At 40.9% G+C, this 22,522-nt stretch overlaps 1 protein-coding gene across 1 annotated transcript in view; it reads right to left on the reverse strand.

Annotated features, from left to right (window-relative positions):
• Positions 1–22,522, reverse strand: part of PAPPA2 (pappalysin 2) — a 333,922-nt gene that overhangs the window by 59,940 nt on the left and 251,460 nt on the right. Inside the window, exons 18-20 of the mRNA XM_025285589.2 lie at positions 6,065–6,233; positions 4,554–4,689; positions 1,505–1,614 (exon numbers count right to left, since the gene is read on the reverse strand). Of these exons, the coding sequence (XP_025141374.2) occupies positions 1,505–1,614; positions 4,554–4,689; positions 6,065–6,233 (415 nt within the window). The remainder of the gene's footprint in view (positions 1–1,504; positions 1,615–4,553; positions 4,690–6,064; positions 6,234–22,522) is intronic.

The following is a 22,522-nucleotide window of genomic DNA, read 5'->3' on the forward strand; positions in this document are numbered from 1 at the left end:
ATGAAATGTGGTACCTCTCTAGAGTCTATGTCTTGGTGACTCTGCAAGAACAAACTTCTAAGGTTTTTGTTTATTAGACAGTTTAATAAAACAAGCCATCTTCCAGGCTTTCTGATATCCCCACCCTTCCATTCTAAGAAGAAATAATGTATCACCATCTTCTCCATCTTTCTCTTTTTCATTTATTCATTTCACACAAGTATTTATTGAACACTTACTCCATAGTAGGTAGTATTCTAGGATCTGGGATATGGTAGTGAACCATAATTCTTCAGTGATCTTTTGATCTTTTTATTCTAGTGGCAGAAAGAGACTGATTAATATATAAGATAAATGAGTTAAATATATACTATGCATGGTCACGATAAGTCCTAAGGAGAAAAAGATAAAAGAGGGAAGAGAGACAAAAGTGTAGGGGAGTTAACATTTTAGATAGTGTAGTCAAAGGAGGCCTTCCTGACATTGAGTAAATTGAGGAAGGAAGCTGAGGAGCAGGACATGAAGATACCCAAGAGAAGAGCATTCCAGGCAGAGGGAACCATGGGGCAAAGGTTCTGAGGTGGGATGTGTCTGGCATGTTCAAGAATCAGCCAAGAGCTACTGTGGCAAAATTAGAGTGAGCCAAGGAAGGCACGTGGGAGAGGAAGTCAGGGAGGTAAAGGTGATCAGAGGAGGCCATGGAACTGAGAACCAAGGTTTCAGAAGGACCAGATGTGTGGATGTTGAATTCAGTAAGAGTTATGCCAGTAGTATTAGGTAAGGTAACTACGAGTCAGGAGCTATAAAGTGGTTAAGAAACCAGGGGAGGGACATCCCTGGTGGTCCAGCGGTTAAGAATCTGTCTGCCAATTAGAGGACATGGGTTCAATCCCTGGTGTGGGATGATCCCACATGCCTCAAGTCAGCTAAGCTTGTGCGCCACTGCTTAATCCTGTGCAGCTTGGAGTCCCCAAACCACAACTAGAGAAAGCCCGTGCACAGCACTGAAGACCCAGCACAGCCATTAAAAAATAAAATGAATTAAATAAATAAAGTCAACTTCTCTTACTTCCTTTCATCATTCTTTCCCTGTTTTCAGTTTTTTTCATTGTTTTATCTTTTCCTCTCTACTCTTCTCTTATCTTTATTCATAACTTTGGTTTATCCTGCATTTTGCTGTTTTATTTTTTAAAACGCTTTTTATTGGAATAGAATTGATTTACAATCTTTTTTTTTTATTAGTGGTAATTTTCTCTTTAAATTTCCTTCCTGTATTATCATATTTTATGCCTCTCGGTCATCCTTCTATATTCTGTTAAACTTTCCTTTGGATATGGGTCATCTTTTCTCAAGCTTTTCTCTTTTCTTATTTATTTCCAGTTCTTCTCTCTAGGAATGATCCGTGTGGTTATTCGTTCTAAGGATGCTTTGAAAGCCTCTGAAATTACACCTGGGAATATGCTGCCAGTTGAGAATTGCTTAGTGTCTTACCTCCTTAGCATATAAAAATGACTCTTTTTCTCACCTGTACTCTGACCGGTTCCATCCAGTGCTCCAGAGTGTCAGTAGTGACATTCTCAGGAAGGATTACAGGATCATTAGGGAGGACCGTACACAATGGGGAACACACTGCACCTGAAGGAACAGAAATTTACGATAGACTTCATGCATCTCAGTGTTTCACTTCCTGGAATCATTAGCTTTATTTTTCAAAAACAATTGCTTTCTACATTGTGTTGTTGTTGTTCAGTCACTAAGTCTTGTCTGACTCTTTGCAACATCATGGACTGCAGCACACCACGCTTCCCTGTCCTCCAGTGTCTCCTGGAAGTCTGCTCGAATTCATATCCATACAGTCCATCATTCTACATTGTAGATCACCTCATTAACATGGTCACAGGCAAGGCTGATACTCATTGACTATGCACCTGTAGGGATGCTCCTACACTCACAAGTAAAGAACCACTGCACCAAGTTAAGTCCCTGGCTCCAAGTGCTCTTCCCCTTTCTGGTCACATATACCTCCTCCTCTAGAATCCCTGAAATCTCTGTATGACCCAGCAATAAAAGATTTAATTCCTGCTCTGCAGACCTCTGAGACCCCACTCCAGGACTCCGGCCAGCTAAGGTCTATACTGATTGGTTGATGCCTTTTAAGTACTTTTAATAGCATTTCTGCTTATATGATTTCCTGAAGCTGATAATTGCAGGATCTATTATCTAAAAACTTTACTAACTGGGGAGAAAATGGCCCAGAAATCATGAAGGTGGATTTATAGTGCCTGAAACACTGAAGATCATTACTCTGGTAGCCAAGAAACCTACTGATTAAAAGAGGAAATGTGGAGAAATCAAAAGCAGAGATTTTGGTCCTGTGGTGGCCTTTCAAAGGAAAATCCCACTCTATTTCTTTGTACATGAAGCCTGAGTATCTTCTAAAATTCTATTCAAAGAAGGCAGACTCTCAAGGTTCTCTATTTCCACATCTAAAGATTTTATGATCACCAAGTTTCTTTTCAGTGTTATCTATATTCCTGTTTTACACTGACTTGTATAACTCAAAGAATTACATGAATCTTAAGGACTCTACACATGTGAATATATGATACATTAATGTAGAAATTAGAGGGTGGGGATATAAGAATTTTCTCATGAGGCACCACACGAGAAGCACAGTCTCAGCATCTTACTACTCCTTGTCTGGCCACAAGATTTTTCAGTGCAAACAGTAAATTGAAGATGGTAAAAAACAGTCTCAGAAACTAACAAGCTTTCTCATTAGCTCAAGTTTTATCTACTGGCGTTACACATGTTAGAATGACTTGGAAAATTACTCCTTGCTCATGCAATTAAAAACTTAGGGTTAGTCTCAACACTTTTTTCACAAACAGGATCTCTTTTCTATGATGCTTAAGTTCACACAGAGCCAATTTGAGTTAATTTCACTTTAAATTATCCCTGGCCACAGAGACTTTTATCTTCACTTGCTTCATAATTCGAAAAGACATATGCGCCCAGATGTTCAATACAACGCTATTTACAATATCCAGGACATGGAAGCAACCTAAATATCTATCAACAGATGAATGGATAAAGAAGATGTAGCACATATATACAATGGAATATTATTTAGCCATAGAAAGGAAAGAAATTGAGTCATTTGTAGAGACATGGATCTACCTAGAGACTGTCATACAGAGTGTAGTAAATCAGAAAGAGAAAAACAAATATTGTATATTAATACATATATCATTGGAAAAGACCTTGATGCTGGGAAAGATTGAGGGCAGGAGGAGAAGGGGACGACAGAGGGTGAGATGGTTGGATGGTACTACCGACTCAATGGACATGGGTTTGGGTGGACTCTGGGAGTTGGTGATGGACAGGAAGGCCTGGTGTGCAGCAGTTCATGGGGTCATGAAGAGTTGGACATGACTGAGCTACTGAACTGAACTGAACTGAATACTTATATATGGAATCTAGAAAAATGGTACAGACGAACCTATTTGTAGGGCAGGAATAGAGACACAGACATAGAGAATATACACGTGGACACAAGAGGCAAATGAAGGGTGGGATGAATTGAGAGAGGAGCATTGACATTTATACACTACCATGTGTAAAATAGATAGCTAGTGGGAACCTGCTGTATAACACACGGAGTTCAGCTTAGTGCTCTGTGATGACCTAGATAGGTGGGGTGGGGGGTGGGAGGGGGTCCAAGAAAGGGTGAATATATGCATACATATAGCTTATAGGAGCAGAGAAGGCAATGGCACCCCACTCCAGTACTCTTGCCTGGAAAATCCCATGGACGGAGGAGCCTGGTGGGCTGCAGTCCATGGGGTCGCTAAGAGTTGGACACAACTGAGTGACTTCGCTTTCACTTTTCACTTTTATGCTTTGGAGAAGGAAATGGCAACCCACTCCAGTGATCTTGCCTGGAGAATCCCAGGGACGGGGGAGCCTGGTGGGCTGCCATCTATGGGGTCGCACAGAGTCGGACACGACTGAAGCAACTTAGCAGCAGCAGCAGCTTATTCACTTCACTGTGCAGCAGAAAGTAACACATTGTAAAACAACTATCCCCCAATTAAAAAAGAAAAGTTGTCCCTAGGTTCTGGAGCCAGGTTCACCATAGAGAAAGAATGGCTGCTGATCCAGGCAATCAAAGACAATCTCAAATTGCTCCTTTGGGAACTCTCTGCTCAAGGTACAGCAGCAGAGAGTATGAAGCAGGTGTCCAATGCATGTGTGGTATGTGGCTACACATTCCCACCTTTCCTCTTTGAACTACAACTCCTACCAAAAATCAATCCATTTTCAGGCTATACTGGGTAACATGACCAAACACTACACAAATCACTCAGCAGCACTACCAACATTACATGTGTGTGGAGGAGTGGGGAAAAAAAAAAAAAGTGTCATAAATTTCATTTTAACTGAAGCAGCTCAAAGTCAACTTGGATTTCTGTCCACTCCTCAGGCAGAATGATGGAGCTGATCTAAGACCCAGCCAGGCCTGATAGAAGGATTACTTGAGAGCAGAAGTCAGACTCTCTTCCCAAACATACCTATCCCATATCCTTGTTCACACTTGTACTCCACGAGTTTCAGCTCCGAGGTGGGTGGTGGGCATTCCCCTTGCAGGTTCTCGCATAACTTGAACTCCTCACTCCACACTCCCTCCTTCGTGCAGCGAATGGGAAGCTAGAATATCAAAAGTTGAAAACATGGACGTTATAGTTTTGCTAACTTCTTTTAGGGTGTGGGCAAAAGCAGTCTGCTTAAATGGTAGCGTTCTCCAATTGTAGAACCTGGACTAAAAGACACTATTAAGATAATAAACTATGTTGCTATTGACTTTTCCCCAAAAAAGTCAAGACAAGTTTTTTACTGTTTTGATGTGAAGGAATCATGAATAATTTTGTCATTAGAAAATCATTAACAGTGTGTTTTCCTTTGGATATAAGGATACAGTAAGCTACCAAATGGGACCCATGTATTCTGAGATAGCCTTGGGAAATTTTTTTCCCAGATGGTGTCATTTTTGCATTGATCCATTCATACTCTCCCACAAATGCTGCTTGTGGCAGATGTCAGATTTTTTGCAAGATGAGTTTGAGCCAGTGGGACTAATTCATAATTTTTCTGAAGGTGCTTTTTGCTTTTCTGTCTGGTTGAATGGACACGTCATAGCTGCTTTTTGTCTCATCAAAGTTCTATTCCCTTTCTCTACATGTGTGCTTGTTTGTGTAACTCTTGGCTTCATGTCCCCAGTAATCACTAAGTATCTTATATGCAGAACATAGAGAATAGCACTAACTCACAAAGCTCAAGAAAATAAGATTTTAGAATTACAGATAAATTCTCCCTTCATCCGGCCAACTCCTTGAGCCCTTAAACAATTAGTGCGAGCAGGTGTGCTTGATTTCCCAGGGGACTCATTTCATGGCGTATTCTTTTCACATGTGTCCTGTGGGCTTTACCTTAGAGTACTGAACATTGAGATAAAGGCACATGCCAGGAGAGAAGGTAAAGTCATTGATCTCTGCTTAGGAAGTCTGCTTAACTTCCTGTCTCTGGTTTGTGTAGGGTACTTGAAAAGCTTCTAAAATAAAATTGACTTTAGTCGCCTAACCACGATAAGACTGTGGTTTTTGTTTGAGACCTCTTGCGCCAAAATCCTAGGGAGAACAACAGTCCAACAGTGCTTTCAGCTTTGCCTTTGCTGAGGAATTTGTGTTTCTGTTCAAGACTGTTTTCTATTAAAAAGTATGATACCAGCATTTCTAGCCAAGTTAGTTTGGGGGAAATCACATTGCCAAATCAGAATCTGAGCCTTTTTGCAGTTTACTCAGGTATCTAACCTATCAGGTTGTTCTTCTTATCCAAGAGGAGAGAATATTCCAAGAACGTAGTATCTTCTGAATTCCCTATTAAATGATATCAACATCTCTGGTTAGAATCCCAACTTAGCCCCTGTCTGTTGCCATTCATTTAGATTATTTTATTCAACATTCTCGAATTGGTCACCAAGATTGGAGCACAGCCTGCTCCAAAATAAAGTTCAAGTCATCCTTACCCTTTTACTTTCCTGGTTACATTTGACCAAACATTGGCTGTCGAGCTCAAAGCCATTGGTGCATTCATACATGCCTTCAAATACAGGGGAGGGGGGCTTGCACACCACTGGGACACAGCTGCCTTGCTCCCAGATTCCACTCTCCAGGCACTGAATCTTCAGAGACTTCCTGACAAGACAAAACAAAAGAGTCCATCAGAATCCTCAAGGGGGTTATGGGAGAAGTCTGGACCCTCAGCAACATGGGACAAGGATTAGCCAATAGACGGGAGCAGTTGGTTCTTGTTAGCCCAGAGTCTTACCTCTTCATCCTAATTTCTAAGCCATGGAAGGAAAAACAGTAATAATGCACTTTACAGCAGTGATTGCATTGTTATGTAGTAATATTGGTATATTCCTCTCCAGAGACCTTGTTAACTATCTGTGCAGCATCTAGATTTTGCAATTGGGTTTTCTCTAATGTTGTCATCTTGGAGCAGTCTCACACTTAAGTGCACTGGGAAATACCAGGTAGGATGGCGTACAGCAAAGGTTATCACACACTCAGGGGACTACCCAGAAATCATCTGAGGATCATCAGTATTAATATGGTAATGGAATCAATGAAGCTGCCAATATTTATTGGTTCTCCAGAGAGGAGAAAAGATACAGCAGTGGGGGGTCTTCTTAAAACAGAAGCTCTTACCCTGAATTTCATAAGGGCAAGAGTATTGCTGGAAATGACTATGGCCATTTTGTTTGCTGGCAAGTCCATTTTTTTTTTTCTTGGAAAGTATTCATAGCTTTCATCAGATTCTCAAAGTAGACATGACTCAATACTGTCCTGGAATAACTGCCCTTCCTTCCCATGCAGAGATACGGCCTCCACCCAGAAGAACTGCATTTGAGGTAGTCGATAATCAGTAGGATTAGGTCTTACCACTTCAAACTCCATCCCATTTCCTTCCTAACTCATTGCCAAACTGAAAGTGCTTTCCATTTGCTGTTTTAACGCATCCAATTCTGACTCAGAACATTCCCAGTCATATAATCTTGTGATTCTAAAATAGAAATAATCCTTTGTCCATTGATTCAAGGGCTTCCCTGGTGGCTCAGTGGTAAAGAACCTGCCTGCCAATGCAGGAGAAGCAGGTTCAATCCCTGGGTCAGGAAGATCCCATGGAGGAGGAAATGGCAACCCACTCCAGTATTCTCGCCTGGGAAATCACATGGACAGAGGAGCCTGGCCGGCTACAGTCCACGAGGTTACAGAGTCAGACACGCCTTAGCGACTAAACAACAACAACCACTGATTCAATCACATGATGGCCTTGAATTGTTATTTTCCAGTATCATGATGCCCTTTGAAAATTTAAATATGGCCCTCACCCACATACTTTTAATGGACTTCTGTACAATGCCTCCTGCATGCTTTGCCAGTATTCTAATATTATATGCCAGTATTCTAATATTATACTAGTATAACATTTATCAAATTATTTTATAAATGTGTATATGTTTGTCTACTAGGCTGGAAGCTGCCTGAAGGCAACAATTGTGTTTTATTCTTAATTTCAATTCCCAAGAACAACAACAAAAAATCTGTCTTATATTAGGCATTAATGAAATATTTACCAAACTGAATTATTTAACCAAAACTCACAGTGCATTAAGCACACTGCAGAGCACACTAAATATTTTAGTAAACCAAATCACCAGGATATCTCTACTGAAGTAGTATTATCATTCCCATTTCATAGATGAAGAAACTACTCCAAGATGTTCAGTAATTTTACCAAGATCCTACAGCCCAGAATGTAGTTGATTTTGAGTAATTTAAATAAATTTTAATAGTTTAACATTATACATTTTAATAGTTTAACATTATAAATTTTAATAGTTTAACATTATATATTTTAATAGTTTAAAGGGCTTCTCTCATATCTCAGTCAGTAAAGAATCCACCTGCAATGCAGGAGACCTGGGTTCGATTCCTCGGTCTGGAAGATCCCCTGGAGAAAGAAATGGCAGCCCTCCAGTATTCTTGCCTGGAAAATCCCATGGACAGAGGAGCCTAGCGTGCTACAGTCCATGGGGTCGCAAGAGTCGAATACGACTTAGCTACTAAACCACCACAGTAGTTTAACGTATTTTAACAGTATCCATTTAGATATTCATGAAGGAGTACTTAATTTATGGTTAAACAGTTATTTAGATTCATATTCATACCTTCATCCCCAGTAGTATTCTAGGAAAGAAGGCTGATTTTATGACTGGAATTCTTTAGCATCATAGTTTATGTGGACATATGTCTAGTATCTGTCAATAATAAATATTATTTTTGAGCTATATTTCAGGTGTTTGGCAAAATACCTACACACATAATTTCATCGAATCCCCCAAATATCAGTTAAAGGTAAATATTATCCACATTTCAGAGAAGAAAACTGAGCCTGAGAGATTTAAAGCTAGCTCAAAGATCCACAGTTAAAGCTGCAGACAGGATTTGGACCCACATCAGCCTGCCATTGAATCCTATGGTCCTTCCTGGGTCAGGTTCTTCTGCATGTTATGCTCTACAATCCACTTTGAGTATCCATAACATCTCTTCTCCACTTTGAGTATCCATAACATCTCTTCTCCACTTTGAGTATCCATAACATCTCTTCTCTACTGAACAGTCCTTTATTCAGATGCCACATTTGTAAGTGTGACCAAAAAAAAAGAAAGAAAAGAAGATTCATTTGAAATTTTTGCATTGAGCAATAACTTACATATAGAAAACTGCATAACTTGGTATACAGCTCAAGAATTTTTACATGTGAATAACTTGGGTACTCATCACTCAGATCAAGACACAGAGAATTTCCAGTCCCCCTAAAAATCTCCCTTCACAACTGAATATCCCTGCAATCCATACTCTCTGACTTTCATCAACATGGATTTATTTTGCCTGTTCTTGAACTTGATATAAATGAAATCATGCACTATGTGCTACATGGCTTCTTTCCCCAAAGGAAGATGACATTTTCAAAATGTCTTCTCAAATCTATCTTCAAGGAAGTGTAGGCAGTTCTTTTTACTATAATGACGCTCTTGTTTGTCTCTCTCCAAGACTGGATATTCTACTCCTTTTTCACACTACAGAGTTTATATCCTCCCAGAGACTCTCCTTTCTACCACGTCCCATAGATGAAATCCGCCCCCCACCTCGGCTGAACTGACATCCCCCGGCTGCAGAGAGCAGGCAATACCATTGACACCAGGGGAGAGGCAAAGCTGTAAACCTTGCATGTCAGCATGGTTATAAAGGAAAACCCTTGCTTGGCTAGGACGACAATATTTTGACTTCATGTGGTATTTTTCTCTGAATTGGTTGGAATGCTTAAACCATGGAAACAGTCCTGTCTTTCCTTGCCCAGAGTGAAGAGCCATTCAAGAATGTCGATTTCATATATCTCTTTGCCAGTTTAATAACCTCAGAGGTGAGGGTAGACAGATCACACTTGGCTGGGGAAGAGTGAGTTGGATGTTGTGGGTGGTACCCAGGCAACGTGACCGGCCCTGTGCTGCAAACTACCTGTCATATCGGTGATGGGGGAGGAAGAAGGCTGTGAGGTGGCCGGAAGCAGCACAGTTCACATTGGTGCCCCAGAGGAGGCACTACAGGCAGGACAAGGGACAGACTGGGAGAGTCCTGATTCCCTAGGGAATATCTTTTCCTTCTTATAAGAGTTCCTATGCCCCCTCCACCTCAAGGATTCTCCTCATAGTTTTCATCTCCCTTATACAGGGGCTGGCTTCTGCATGTCACCCAAGCAGATGACACAACTCAGGCTCCGCCCACAGACTTCTCACAAAGCATTTGATTGGTCCGTTCCTCATAGCCCCGGCGGTCGTGATCACAGCTCCACGGTGCATATCTATATGAGTTTATGAAATAAGAGCCCCTGGTATGGAGGTTGACACTTGAGTGCCATAGGCTGGTTCTTTTCATTTTGTTCAAAAAGCTACTGTGATTGCAGGAGGAATTGAGGGCGTCTTGTATTTCTCCCAGCTTCAGAAAATTTTATTTCCATGTAGGTCCCTGAAGAGGACTAAAGCCTATATAGCAAAGGCAGAACTTTAGTCCCGAGTGATACCCAAACTGCCTCTGTGTTTCTTCTAGTTTGGTGATCTTGAGGAGTAGTCTATGACACTTAAAAAATCATTATGAAAACATTGGTTTTTTTCAGAATGGTCCACCTTCTTTGTATAATGTGTATGAATTTAAAAAAGAGAGAGAGAGAGATTTCTTATGTCATGAAGTGAATCAGTTTGCATTTCAAAGAAGGATGGTATTGGATATTAGACAAAGCACACAGGCAGGTCCTCACCAGGACAGATTCCAAGACTTTTTTGATAATCTAGTGCAAGTGCCTTTCAACTGAGATATTCTGCTGACTCAAAGCTTTCTGTATTTTCTTTATCCTGATGGAGTAAGAGAGGCTAAAACATCTCATTTTACAGGCAGGAAACTGCACATTAATAACTATGAACTGACTTGCTCAATGCCACACAGCAAGCTAGTCACTGGCAAAAGCAAGGATAGAATTCAGAGTTTTGCAATCATAATGTAACACCCCAACCATTAGAACAATGGTTTCCAAATGACATTTGTAGACCAGCCCGTTAAACTCATGTAGGAACTGTATAAAAACTAGATTGTCTAAGTTTCATGGAATTGGCCTCACACTTTTTATTTTTTAATTTGTCAGCAGTCTAATATGTAGTTAGGTTGGCAGACTGCTAAAATCTATGCTACTTTCCTATGCTAGTAAAAATAAACCATAGGTATAGAAATCAGAGCGCAAAATCACCCACCTAACAACACCAGCCAAAAGACTGGATGTTTAGCAAAGACCAAAGAGGACAGTTACAGCCAACTTACTCTGTAAATGGCACCATGAAGGGTTGGGGGTAGGGGAAGGTTTATATTTATTTTCCCTCTAACTACTCCAGACAAATCACCACAATTTCCAAGTTAGAAGATGCTTTTTTCCAATTTTCAGAACATGTGGTATCCACCTAGTACTGAAAATCCAGCTGTGCTCTTTCTGCTTCTTACATCATTGCCAGAAATAAAGATCTTGTAATCAAAACTTGGCTGAAAGTTTGACTGATGTTGCTTGAGGCACACGTGAGTCTATCCCATCCTTCTATCACCACTGCAGGGTTTTCAAAAGTAATATTTATTTTCCATTGGAGAAAATAAAAGTACGATTATTGAGTCCAAGGGAATTATCATGTCTTTACTGATCAAGGGCATCTGGTGTCTCCAATGAGGAGTCCTTCATGAGTAATAATAATATTAACAGAAAAACAATAAAATACTGAGTATTGAAGTGCTAGGCATTGTACTGAAGGATATATATCTATAGCATTTCCCCTCAAACCCATTCTGTGTGATAAGATCTATCATTACCTGAGTTCTTGATTCCTTTCTCTCCACACATGCTCTTCTCCAATCATTCCTAGCTCAACAAATGATACCACCATCTATGCTGTTACCCAAACTTGATATGTAGGAGACATCCTTGATTTCACTCTTCACCCCAATCTTATATTTTCCCCAAGCTCCCATTTGCTCATGTTCCATCAGTAGGGCCTCTTAGTTTTACCTCCCAAATATTTCCATCTGTCCCCACATCTCTTGCATCTCTACTGCTGTGAGCACTAGCTCACATTCTTAGCGCTCATCTCCCAACTAGAGACTTCACTTTTCCTCTGGACCCCTTCCTTCCTGGTCCAGAAACACCAGTCAGAGGGATACTTTGTAAAAACAAATAAATAAATCAGAATGTCATTTTCCTGCTTAGGATATTCCAATTGCCTCCTGTTACATGAAAAATAAAATCCAAACTTTTTTGCTCATGTGGTCCCGCATGATCTAGCCCCAATTTTTCTGACCTCATCCTATGTCCTTCGAAGAAAAGCTATGACAAACCTAGACAGCATATTAAAAAGCAGAGACATTACCAACAAAGGTCCTTATAGTCAAAGGTATGGTTTTTCCAGTAGCCATGTATGGATGTGAGAGTTGGACCATAAAGAAAGCTGAGCGCCAAAAAATTGATGCTTTTGAACTGTGGTGCTGGGGAAGACTCTCGAGAGTCCCTTTGAATGCAAGGAGATCAAACCAGTCAATCCTAAAGGAAATCGGTCCTGAATATTCATTGGAAGGACTGATGCTGAAGCTGAAGCTCCAATACTTTGGCCACCTGATGCGAAGAACTGACTCACTAGAAAAGACCCTGAAGTGGAAAAGAGTAAAGGCAGGAGGAGTAGTGGATGACAGAGGATGAGATGGTTGGATGGCATCACTGACTCAATGGACATGCATTTGAGCAAACTCTAGGAGTTGGTGATAGACAGGGAAGCCTGGCATGCTGCAGTCTACGGGATCGCAAAGAGTTGGACACGACTGAGCAGCTGAACTGAACTGATCCTATGCCCCAATCATCTCACTTACTTTGTCCACACTGGACTTGGAATCCCAAGCACAGCTCAAGCTCTTTCCTGCCAAAGGAAGTTAGTACCATTCTCTCTGCTTCTGGTGCTTTTCTTTTTTTCCTTCCCATGGCGGGCTCGTCTTCCTATCTAAGGAGAATGTTTGCCACCCAAGAGTATCCTTATTTTATACCTCTAATGTTTTGGGCTTTCATCAAAACACCTGTACATTTTTACATAGAATGCATACTGTGTAATTATTTCATTTTTTTTTCCTATCTCCCCCTTTGGGTTGTGAGCTTGGTGAGGGCAAAATCTCATTTAGTGTTATATCCTCAGCTCTCAGCAAAATGTCTGGTATGGAATAGGTGCCAATAAACACAGGTTCAATGAATGTATAGATGTTCATTTTATAGATTAAGTAAGCAGGTTTAGAAAAATAAAATAACCAGCTTGAGGTTACCTAGCTGGTTAAAGGCAGAGCAGGGATCAGTACAGGCATACCTCATTTTGTTGTGTTTTGTTTACTGCACTTCATAGATACTGCAGTTTTTACAAACTGAAGGTTTTTGGCAACTCTGTGTTGGCAAATGATGGTTAGCTTTTTTTTTTGGCAATAAAGTATTTTTAAATTATGTACATTGGTTTTTAAGACATAATGCTATGGCACACTTAAGAGACTACAGTATCATGTAAACACAACTTTTATGTGCATTGGGAAACCAAAAAAATTTGTGTGACTTGCTTTATTACAATATTTGATTTATTGCAGTGGTCTAGAACCAAATCCCAACTATTTCTGAGGTATGTCCATACCAGGGTCTGTCTAATGCCAATCCTTAAGTCATAATATGGAAGCACTAGAGTTACTAGAAGTGGAGCTGCACATAAATTACCTCCCTTTACTTTGTGCCTTTGTACTAAGTATCTCAAAGTCCCCCCACGCAGAATATCCTGAAAATGGAAATGTAAGAGTGAGGAGTAACCAGGTCATTCTTTCCATTACATAGGTTAGGAAACCGAAGTGTTAATTGGCCCAATGTTTTACATGGCATATGGTCCGTTTGGGGGTTAAAATTAGAAAGACTCTTCACTGAGAATATCCTCGCCCTTCTGAGTGGGGCTGCAGAACAGCAGCACTGAAATCACCAGGGAGCTTGTTGCAAATGCAAAATCTACGGCTCCACTCAGACTCACTCAGAATCTGCATTTTAACAAAGTCTCCAAGTGATTCCTATTCTCATTAAAGCTTAATAATTAGCCTTCTAGACCATTTTAAAAGACTCGGTCCTCTGGTCCTCTACCCCACCCCAGACAGAACCATCAGCGCTTCCAAACACCAAGCCAGCTTTATTAACAAACTGCAGACCTGGTTTCTCAAGCCAACATCCTAAACGGAGAGCAGCAGACTCCAGGCATAGCTAGTCCACAGCCAATCGCAGTTATCCTGTCCTCTCTCACACCAGGCCGCCTGAAATCCAGCCCCAGTCCACTCGACTAGAAGAGAAACAGTTCAGCAGGGCCAGCACATTGGACACATGGGCTTTGACCTTTCATTCTTCCCTGACTTATAAAAGTGCCTGTAACTTACAAAGCTCCTCTTCCATGTAAAATAGAGCCTCTCCTGTGAGAATGAGCAATCTGCTGACCCCTACAATCATGTGGTCACCAGTCTCCTTTGAAGTCCCACCCCTCACTTCTATCTTTGGATTTCCTGCTGTGAACTTTCAGGTCTCCAAATTAGCAGATGCAATAATGTCCTGCCCCTAAGTCTGATCCCCTACCTCAAGTTTGGGGCCCCTTCTTCATCCCTCACTACCACTGCCTAAACTGTCCAACCTTTAGCCTCTCTCACTTCAAGTTCAATGTGTGTGTGTGTGTGTGTGTGTGTATGTGCACACGTGCAATCAGTAATGTCTGACTCTTTGTGACCCCATGGACTGTAGCCTGCCAGGCTCCTCTGTCCATAAGGTTTTCCAGGCAAGAATACGGGAATGGTTTGCCATTTCCTACTCCAGGGGATCTTCCTGACCCAGGGATCGAGTTCAATAGCCCCACTTAACCTCTTTTCTACTAGTTTCTTGGCGCCTCTCATGCATTCTTCACACAGCTGACAGCTATCTTCCTACTAAATCTCCTCAGGTTACCTCCAGATCTAAAAACATCCTGAGGTTTCTCCAATGCCTACAATTTAGAGCCAAACATGTATAACTATTAAAATTATTCCTCAGAATTCTGTATCTGTTCCCTTCAGTGTGTGGTTGAAGAGTTAGTGATTACACTGAAATGCAGTGATGAACTGAGTTTAAAACATGGGAACATTAAATAGGAATCTCTTGATTTCATTGTTTTTTATCATTTAGTCACAGGCATACCTTGAAGATATTGTGGGTTTAGTTCCAGACCACTGCCATAAAGTGAATATCACAATAAAATAAGTCGTAGGCATTTGTTGTTTTCCCAGTGCATATAAAAGTTATGTTTACACTATACTATAATCTATTGAGTGTGCAATAGCTTTATATTTAAAAAATGTACATATATTAATTTAAAAATTCTTTATTGCTAAAAAATGCTAACCATCATCAGGACCTTTAGTGAGTCATAATCTTTTGCTGGTGGAAGATTTGAAACATCGCAAGAATTACCAAAATGTGATGTAGAGACACGAAATGAGGAAATGCCATTAGAAAAATGGTGCCAATAAACTTGCTCAATGCTCAATACAGGGTTATCACAAACATTAAATTTGTAAAACAAACACAATTATCTACAAAGCATAATACAGCAAAGAGCAATACAATGAGGTATGCCTGTATTTGTCCATTCATATGTTCAGTCTGTGAAGAAAGCTGAGCGCTGAAGAATTGATGCTTTTGAACTGTGGTGTTGGAGAAGACTCTTGCAAGTCCCTTGGACTGCAAGAAGATCCAACCAGTCCATCCTAAAGGAGATCAGTCCTGGGTGCTCATTGGAAGGACTGATGCTGAGCCTGAAACTCCAATACTTTGGCTACCTCATGCGAAGAGTTGATTCATTGGAAAAGACCCTGATGCTGGGAGGGATTGGGGGCAGGAGGAGAAGGGGACGACAGAGGATGAGATGTCTGGATGGTATCACTGACTCGATGGACGTGAGTCTGAGTGAACTCCGGGAGTTGGTGATGGACAGGGAGGCCTGGCGTGCTGCAGTTCATGGGGTCGCAAAGAGTTGGACACGACTGAGCGACTGAACTGAACTGAACTGATGTTCAGTCAACACATATTCATTAAGGACTAGTATGTGCTATGTATTGCATTAGGTCCTGCTATTGTAGAAACAAATATTAATACTATAATTAGGCCAGAAGACTAAACTGTGGGGCCCCAAAGAGGAACAGAAGGAAGGCTATCAGGAAGGGATCACTTAAAGATGGGTTTGTTAGAGAAGGAGAAATGCCCTCCACACAGAAGGAGCAGTGCATGCAAGAGCCAGTGATGCAAAAGGCAGTTTGTGTTTCAAGCGTTGGTCTAATGTGTAAATGGAAAAAAGGCATATATGTAGCCTCTGTGCGGAAGAGGCAGGGCAGGAAGAAAAGAGCCTGGATGGGAAAAAAGTCTGGCAGAAAAGAGCTGCAAATTGCATGGATTCCATTTCAAAGGGTGGGCTCTCTCATCCATAAGGAATCCCTCAGTTATCTTCATAATGCTTATAGTTGAAGAATTCTTCTTCTCAGTGTTGTTCTATTCCTATTCCTGGTCAGTCCAACTCACAGACAGGCCTGATGAAAAGTGCTCACAGAATGTACACACATCCACACCCTCACCTGGGAGTTCATGACCCCATTCTGCCCATCACTGTTGGTCTCCCAGAAAGCAAAGTTCCTGACATGGCTCTTGCCCAGAAGCCACAGCAGTGATGAGACCTGAGTCTACTAGTGAGTTATGAGAATGAGTGGCAAGTTGTGACATACGTCATGACTTCAGAATTCACACAGGTAGACCCTGAATTTGCCTCATCCGTCTGATGTGGGCTGGAATGGAAAGGCTGATTAATATTGGCCAGCTTTTCCTGACTGAAGAGAAGGAGTCAGAGGTCATAGTGGCCTTCAGCAGGCTGTTAGTGACCACACTGAGAAATTCCCATCAGAAAGATGGTGTGCAGTGTGGTTAAGAGCAGACAACAAAGTCAGGAAACCAATGCTCAAAGCCCAGCTGTGGCCCTTCCTGACTCCCTGACATTTTCTTCTCTCGGTTTTTCTATCTGAAAAATGGGGATGAGAGCTTCTTTACAGGGTCACTAGAAGATTTTATAAGTTAGTGTATAGATAGCATGTAGTCCAATGACTGGCACATACAAGGCTCAACAAGCCAGGGAAATTATTAGCTTGGATGACCAAGCTCTCCACCCTTTCCCTGTGTGTATGTGATTAAAATGTGGAATGTTAACATTCTACTCAGTCTTTCCACCCTACTTAATTCTTCAGATTTTTGTCCCACCCAGAATCCTTCAGGAGACAGTTCATAAATTAGCTGGGCCTGACCTGACCCTTAAGAACAAAGCCAAGCTCACAATCAAAATGCTCACCCACTATGCTGAAGAAGGACTTGGCAGGAGCCCGAGACTGGATAGAGAAGCAAAAAGGAAGTGTAAAGGGCATCAGAGAGAGAAATTCTGGGTTGAAGAACCTATTGGCTTCTATTTCACAACCCAGCACTTATTCTTACTAGATTTTTAAAGTTATTTTTCCTGATGAATAGAGAAATCAGTGGTCAATATAATATTAGAAGAGAAAGGGCAGTTTTTACAATAAGACTCTCCCTAGTCTGGGATTGAAGGTCACAGGGAAATTTTTAAGTTCAACAAATGCTGTGTTCAAAGTGAAGGCTGCATGCCAATCGCCTGAGCCTGTGCAGCCTACAGCAGCGAGCTGGCCTGTACCCAGGTGTGCATGCGAGTGGCCAAGGCTTGGAGCAGAGGTTCAGTCACTTTTGTGCCAAAAGAGGCTGTAATAAATTAGTCGAAAGCTCACAGTATCCACAATGGCAAAAGAATTGAGCATTCCAAGGATAAACTTTGAATGTATTTACTATAAACACTAATTAGAAAGCCAGACAATGTCTTAATGGAAAGAAAACAAATTTCTGTTTCTCACAGATGCATGGGTGTTCACAAAGATTACAGTGTGACCCATTAATTGGCAAATCATGGCTAGGACATGTGTCTCTATATACATAGGTTTATTCACTTCAGTATCTAGTCATGTATGTATATGCATGATGTTATGACAAAAAGCTTAAAAATTAAGTACACTCTTTTACTGAATTTTTTAAAATACAAATCCAGGGTACTTAAGGTTTTTAGCATTTGCTTCAACTGAGCATTTCATTTCATTTGCCAAGACTTTCTCTCCCTTCCAATGGTAGAATAAAATCAATTGAAGCTCAGAAAATTAAGCTATGGTTCAAAAAGATGAAAAAAGCCTAAAAATTTAGGCAATATCTCTAAGGACATGCCCTTCCCTTCTCCTCTGAGACCAGCTTGACTGTATTTGCCCACCCTAATTTTTGAAGTATGTCCACCTGTATTTTGTTGATGATTTAATTTCTGTTTCCTTTTCGCCACATCTCCCTTTCCCCTTTTCATGGTCTACTTGAAGCCACTGTAGTGTTTGGATAACTCATAGTGGTATGAGATGAAACATTCAGAGAGGGTTCTGACTGGTGGAGGGAAGTACAAGCATTTTTCTTAATTTAATGAACATTCTGTTTTGATGTGTGTTTTTTCCTTCATGCAGGGGAAATGTACTCCCTTACCACCCTGTAACTGAAGACTTGTACTTCCCATTTGGAATGCCACTTTCAGTCTTTCTGGTCTCTATGTTGTTTTTCTGGGGCATAGAAACCAACCACAGAATGGGAGATGATAGCCCTTGATAAAAAATGTAGCTGAGTAGATTCCTGGCTAAAGAAGATTACCCATTAAACACACCAAAAGCAACAGTCATTTTACAAGGAGCAGTAACCTGTTGGAGATGATGATGTTGATAAACATCTATTGCTGACTTGAAGCTGAATAAGACTAAGAACTGTGCTCAGTTCATCTATCTATTGTCTCATTCAATCCTTGTAAAAATTTGTAAGTATCCCTCTTTCTTTGATAGAGATCAATGACTTTCCCAAGATCAAAGAGCTAATAACTAGAAGAGTGGGGATGCAAATTTAGATCTCACTAACCTCAGAACCTGTGTAATTAACTATTAATACTAAGCCAAGGGACTTCCCAAGTGGTGCTAGTGGTAAAGAACATGCCGGCCAATGCAGAAGACATAAGAGATGCAGCTTCAAGCCCTGGGTTGGGAAGAACCCCTGGAGGAGGGCATGGCAACCCACTCTAATACATTCTTTCCTGGAGAATCCCCATGGACAGAGGAGCCTGGAGGGCTACAGTTCATAGGGTTGCAAAGAGTCAGATACAACTGAAGTGACTTGGCATGCACGTATGCACTAAACCAAGAGAGAAATCTTGCACAAAGGAAAATCTTCCTAAGAATTTGGAAGAACTTCTTCTTTAGAAGTTTTAGAGACTTGCTTAATCTTTAAACTCAATTCTAGAAATCTTAATAAATGTATGCAATATTCTGCCTTCAAGAAAGATCTAGAACTCATCCTCTTGGGTGTGAATGGAAAACAATTCACACCCAAGAATAAAATCTTGGCTATTCATCTAGATCAGAATCTCTCCAAGTAGTACCTTAAATATTGCCTACTAAGATCATGTCTGTGTAGTGTTTATGTTTATAAATAACCTTGCTTCTTTTTTTCCTGCTGGTAACAAATTTCATGTACCACTTCTCTCACTGGTATTGTACCAAAGTTTTAACTCTCCTCATTGATTATGTTGAGATAGACTTATAGAGTTTACAGTCACTCAAGATTTTCCATTATTTTGCAGAGGTGGAAAAAAGAACTTCAGAGAAATGTAGTAATTTACTCAAGATCAAAAGTGTTGTTAGCCAAGAGCATGGGCTTTGGTGTTAGAGTGAGCTTAATTAACATCATATATTGGTTGAGTGACCATGGGATGGCTGCTTAACAATACTCTGAGTCTCTGAAAGAGGTGATAATAATGTATTTATTATTAAATTGTAGTATTATAATACTGTATTAAGTATTACATTAAGTATAAGTATTAATATAAATTATTAAATCAAATGTATTACTATTATTATTTCAAGTTGTATATTATCATATCATAGTATGTTATTCTACATTATACTATTATTTTATCATATAATAAGATTTATCAGTGTCCTCTAGTTGTTCGATATTTCTCAATAGTGTACAATTGTAGTCTCGGATCATTATTAGTTACTCAAGAAGAGTTAGGTTTTGTGAGTATTGTTCAATTGTCATCACCAATAGAATAATACTCAGATGTGTTCTTTCCATCAGTTCAGTTTAGTTTGGTTCAGTCACTCAGTCATGTCTGACTCTTTGCGACCCCATGAGTCACAGCAGGCCAGGCCTCCCTGTCCATCACCAACTCCCAGAGTTCACTCAGATTCACATCCATCAAGTCAGTGATGCCATCCAGACATCTCATCCTCTGTCATCCCCTTCTCCTCCTGCTCCCAATCCCTCCCAGCATCAGAGTCTTTTCCAATGAGTCAACTCTTCGCATGAGGTGGCCAAAGTACTGGAGTTTCAGCTTTAGCATCATTCCTTCCAAAGAAATCCCAGGGCTGATCTCCTTCAGAATGGACTGGTTGGATCTCCTTGCAGTCCAAGGGACTCTCAAGAGTTTTCTCCAACACCACCCTTCGAAAGCATCAATTCTTCGGCGCTCAGCCTTCTTCACAGTCCAACTCTCACATCCATACATGACCACAGGAAAAACCATAGCCTTGACTAGACGGACCTTTGTTAGCAACATAATGTCTCTGCTTTTCAATATTCTATTTAGGTTGGTCATAACTTTCCTTCCAAGGAGTAAGTGTCTTTTAATTTCATGGCTGCAGTCACCATCTGCAGTGATTTTGGAGCCCAAAAAAATAAAGTCTGACACTGTTTCCATTGTTTCCCCATCTATTTCCCATGAAGTGATGGGACCAGATGCCATGATCTTCATTTTCTGAATGTTGAGCTTTAAGCCAACTTTTTCAATCTCTTCTTTCACCTTCATCAAGAGGCTTTTTAGTTCCTCTTCACTTTCTGCCATAAGGGTGGTGTCATCTGCATATCTGAGGTTATTGATATTTCTCCTGGCAATCTTGATTCCAGCTTGTGCTTCTTCCAGCCCAGACTTTCTCATGATGTACTCTGCATATAAGTTAAATAAGCAGGGTGACAATATACAGCCTTGATGTACTCCTTTTCCTATTTGGAACCAGTCTGTTGTTCCATGTCCAGTTCTAACTGTTGCTTCCTGACCTGCATACAGGTTTCTCAAGAGGCAGGTCAGGTGGTCTGGTATTCCCATCTCTTTCAGAATTTTCCACAGTTTATTGTGATCCACCCAGTCAAAGGCTTTGGCATAGTCAATAAAGCAGAAATAGATGTTTTTCTGGAATTCTCTTGATTTTTCAATGATCCAGCGGATGTTGGCAATTTGATCTCTGGTTCCTCTGCCTTTCCTGAAACCAGCTTGAACAACTGGAAGTTCTTTCCATAACACTTTATAAATAAAAACAATAAATAAACCCATATATGGATTAAAAAAAATGTGTCTCAGGTTATATGCAGATCTCTCATCTGACCTGTCCAACCACATGGAACACAGAAGGATGTACAGATTTGAAAGAGCTTATAATAGGCTCTGTTTTATATAGGGAGAGTTTGAAATGCATTTCAGATATCCAAGTGGCTTTATCTGCAGGCAACTGTCCTAATGAGTCTTATAGCCCTTAAGGGAAGAGATTAGATAGCAGGTGTGGGTTTAAGGGTCATCAGCATGTGGAAGGTAGCGGAGGCCATTGGGGTAAGTGAGTTTCAGGCCAGACAAGTGTGCAGAACACAAGAGAAGAGTGAGTTCAGAGAAACATAAACATTGAAGCCATGGGCAGTGGAGGAAAAGCCAGAAAAGGAAATTGAGAAGAGGCAAAGAAGAGGAAAATCAAGGGAGTGACATAGAGCAGAATCAAGAAAGAAGACTCAAGGAGGGCTCAGACAAGTGTGTTTTACTGAAGAGCCAGACTCCATCTTTGATGTTTGACTCTTGACAGCATCCAAGCCCTACCATCTCCCACCTCCGAGCAAGCCTATAAGAAAGCCTGGGTGCCTCCTCTTTTGGCCTCAGCATAAAGTTCAAACTATACCAGGTCCTGTTCACAAGCACAAGTGAAAGTGAAAGTTGCTCAGTCATGTGCAACTCTGTGACCCCATGAACTATACAGTCCATGGAATTCTCCAGTCCAGAATATTGGAGTGGGTAGCCTTTCCCTTTTCCAGGGGATCCTCCCAACTCAGGGATCGAACTCAGGTCTCCCGCATCGCAGGCAGGTTCTTTACCAGCTGAGCTACAAGGGAAGTCCAAGAATACTGGAGTGGGTAGCCTATCCCTCCTCCAGGGGATATCTTCCTGACCCAGGAATCAAACCAGGGTCTCCTGCATTGCAGGCAGATTCTTTACCAACTGAGCTATTAGGGAAGCCCTCACATGCACAAACCCTCACTCAAGCCCCACACCCTAACTACCATCCAACTCCCGACCAGCCTCTTTTCCCTGATTACTCAAGCCATTTGAAGACCAACTTGGGATTTTCCCCTTCTCTCCACCAAAAGTCTCATTATGTGACTAACAACCCTCTTAATGCCCTCTTGGTCTTGTATGTATGGTATCATTACTTTCCATAGCCAAACGAAATTTGGGTGGGAAGATCCATTTTATCTCACAGGGTGATTACAACATAAGCCAAATATTCCCACATAACGTTAGGTTCCTGGTGTCTCAGATGGTAAAGAATCTGCCAGTAATACAGGAGACCTGGTTTCAATCTCTGGGTCAGGAAGA

Source organism: Bubalus bubalis, chromosome 5 (assembly GCF_019923935.1).
Source record: "Bubalus bubalis isolate 160015118507 breed Murrah chromosome 5, NDDB_SH_1, whole genome shotgun sequence".
Classification (NCBI taxonomy): domain Eukaryota; kingdom Metazoa; phylum Chordata; class Mammalia; order Artiodactyla; family Bovidae; genus Bubalus; species Bubalus bubalis.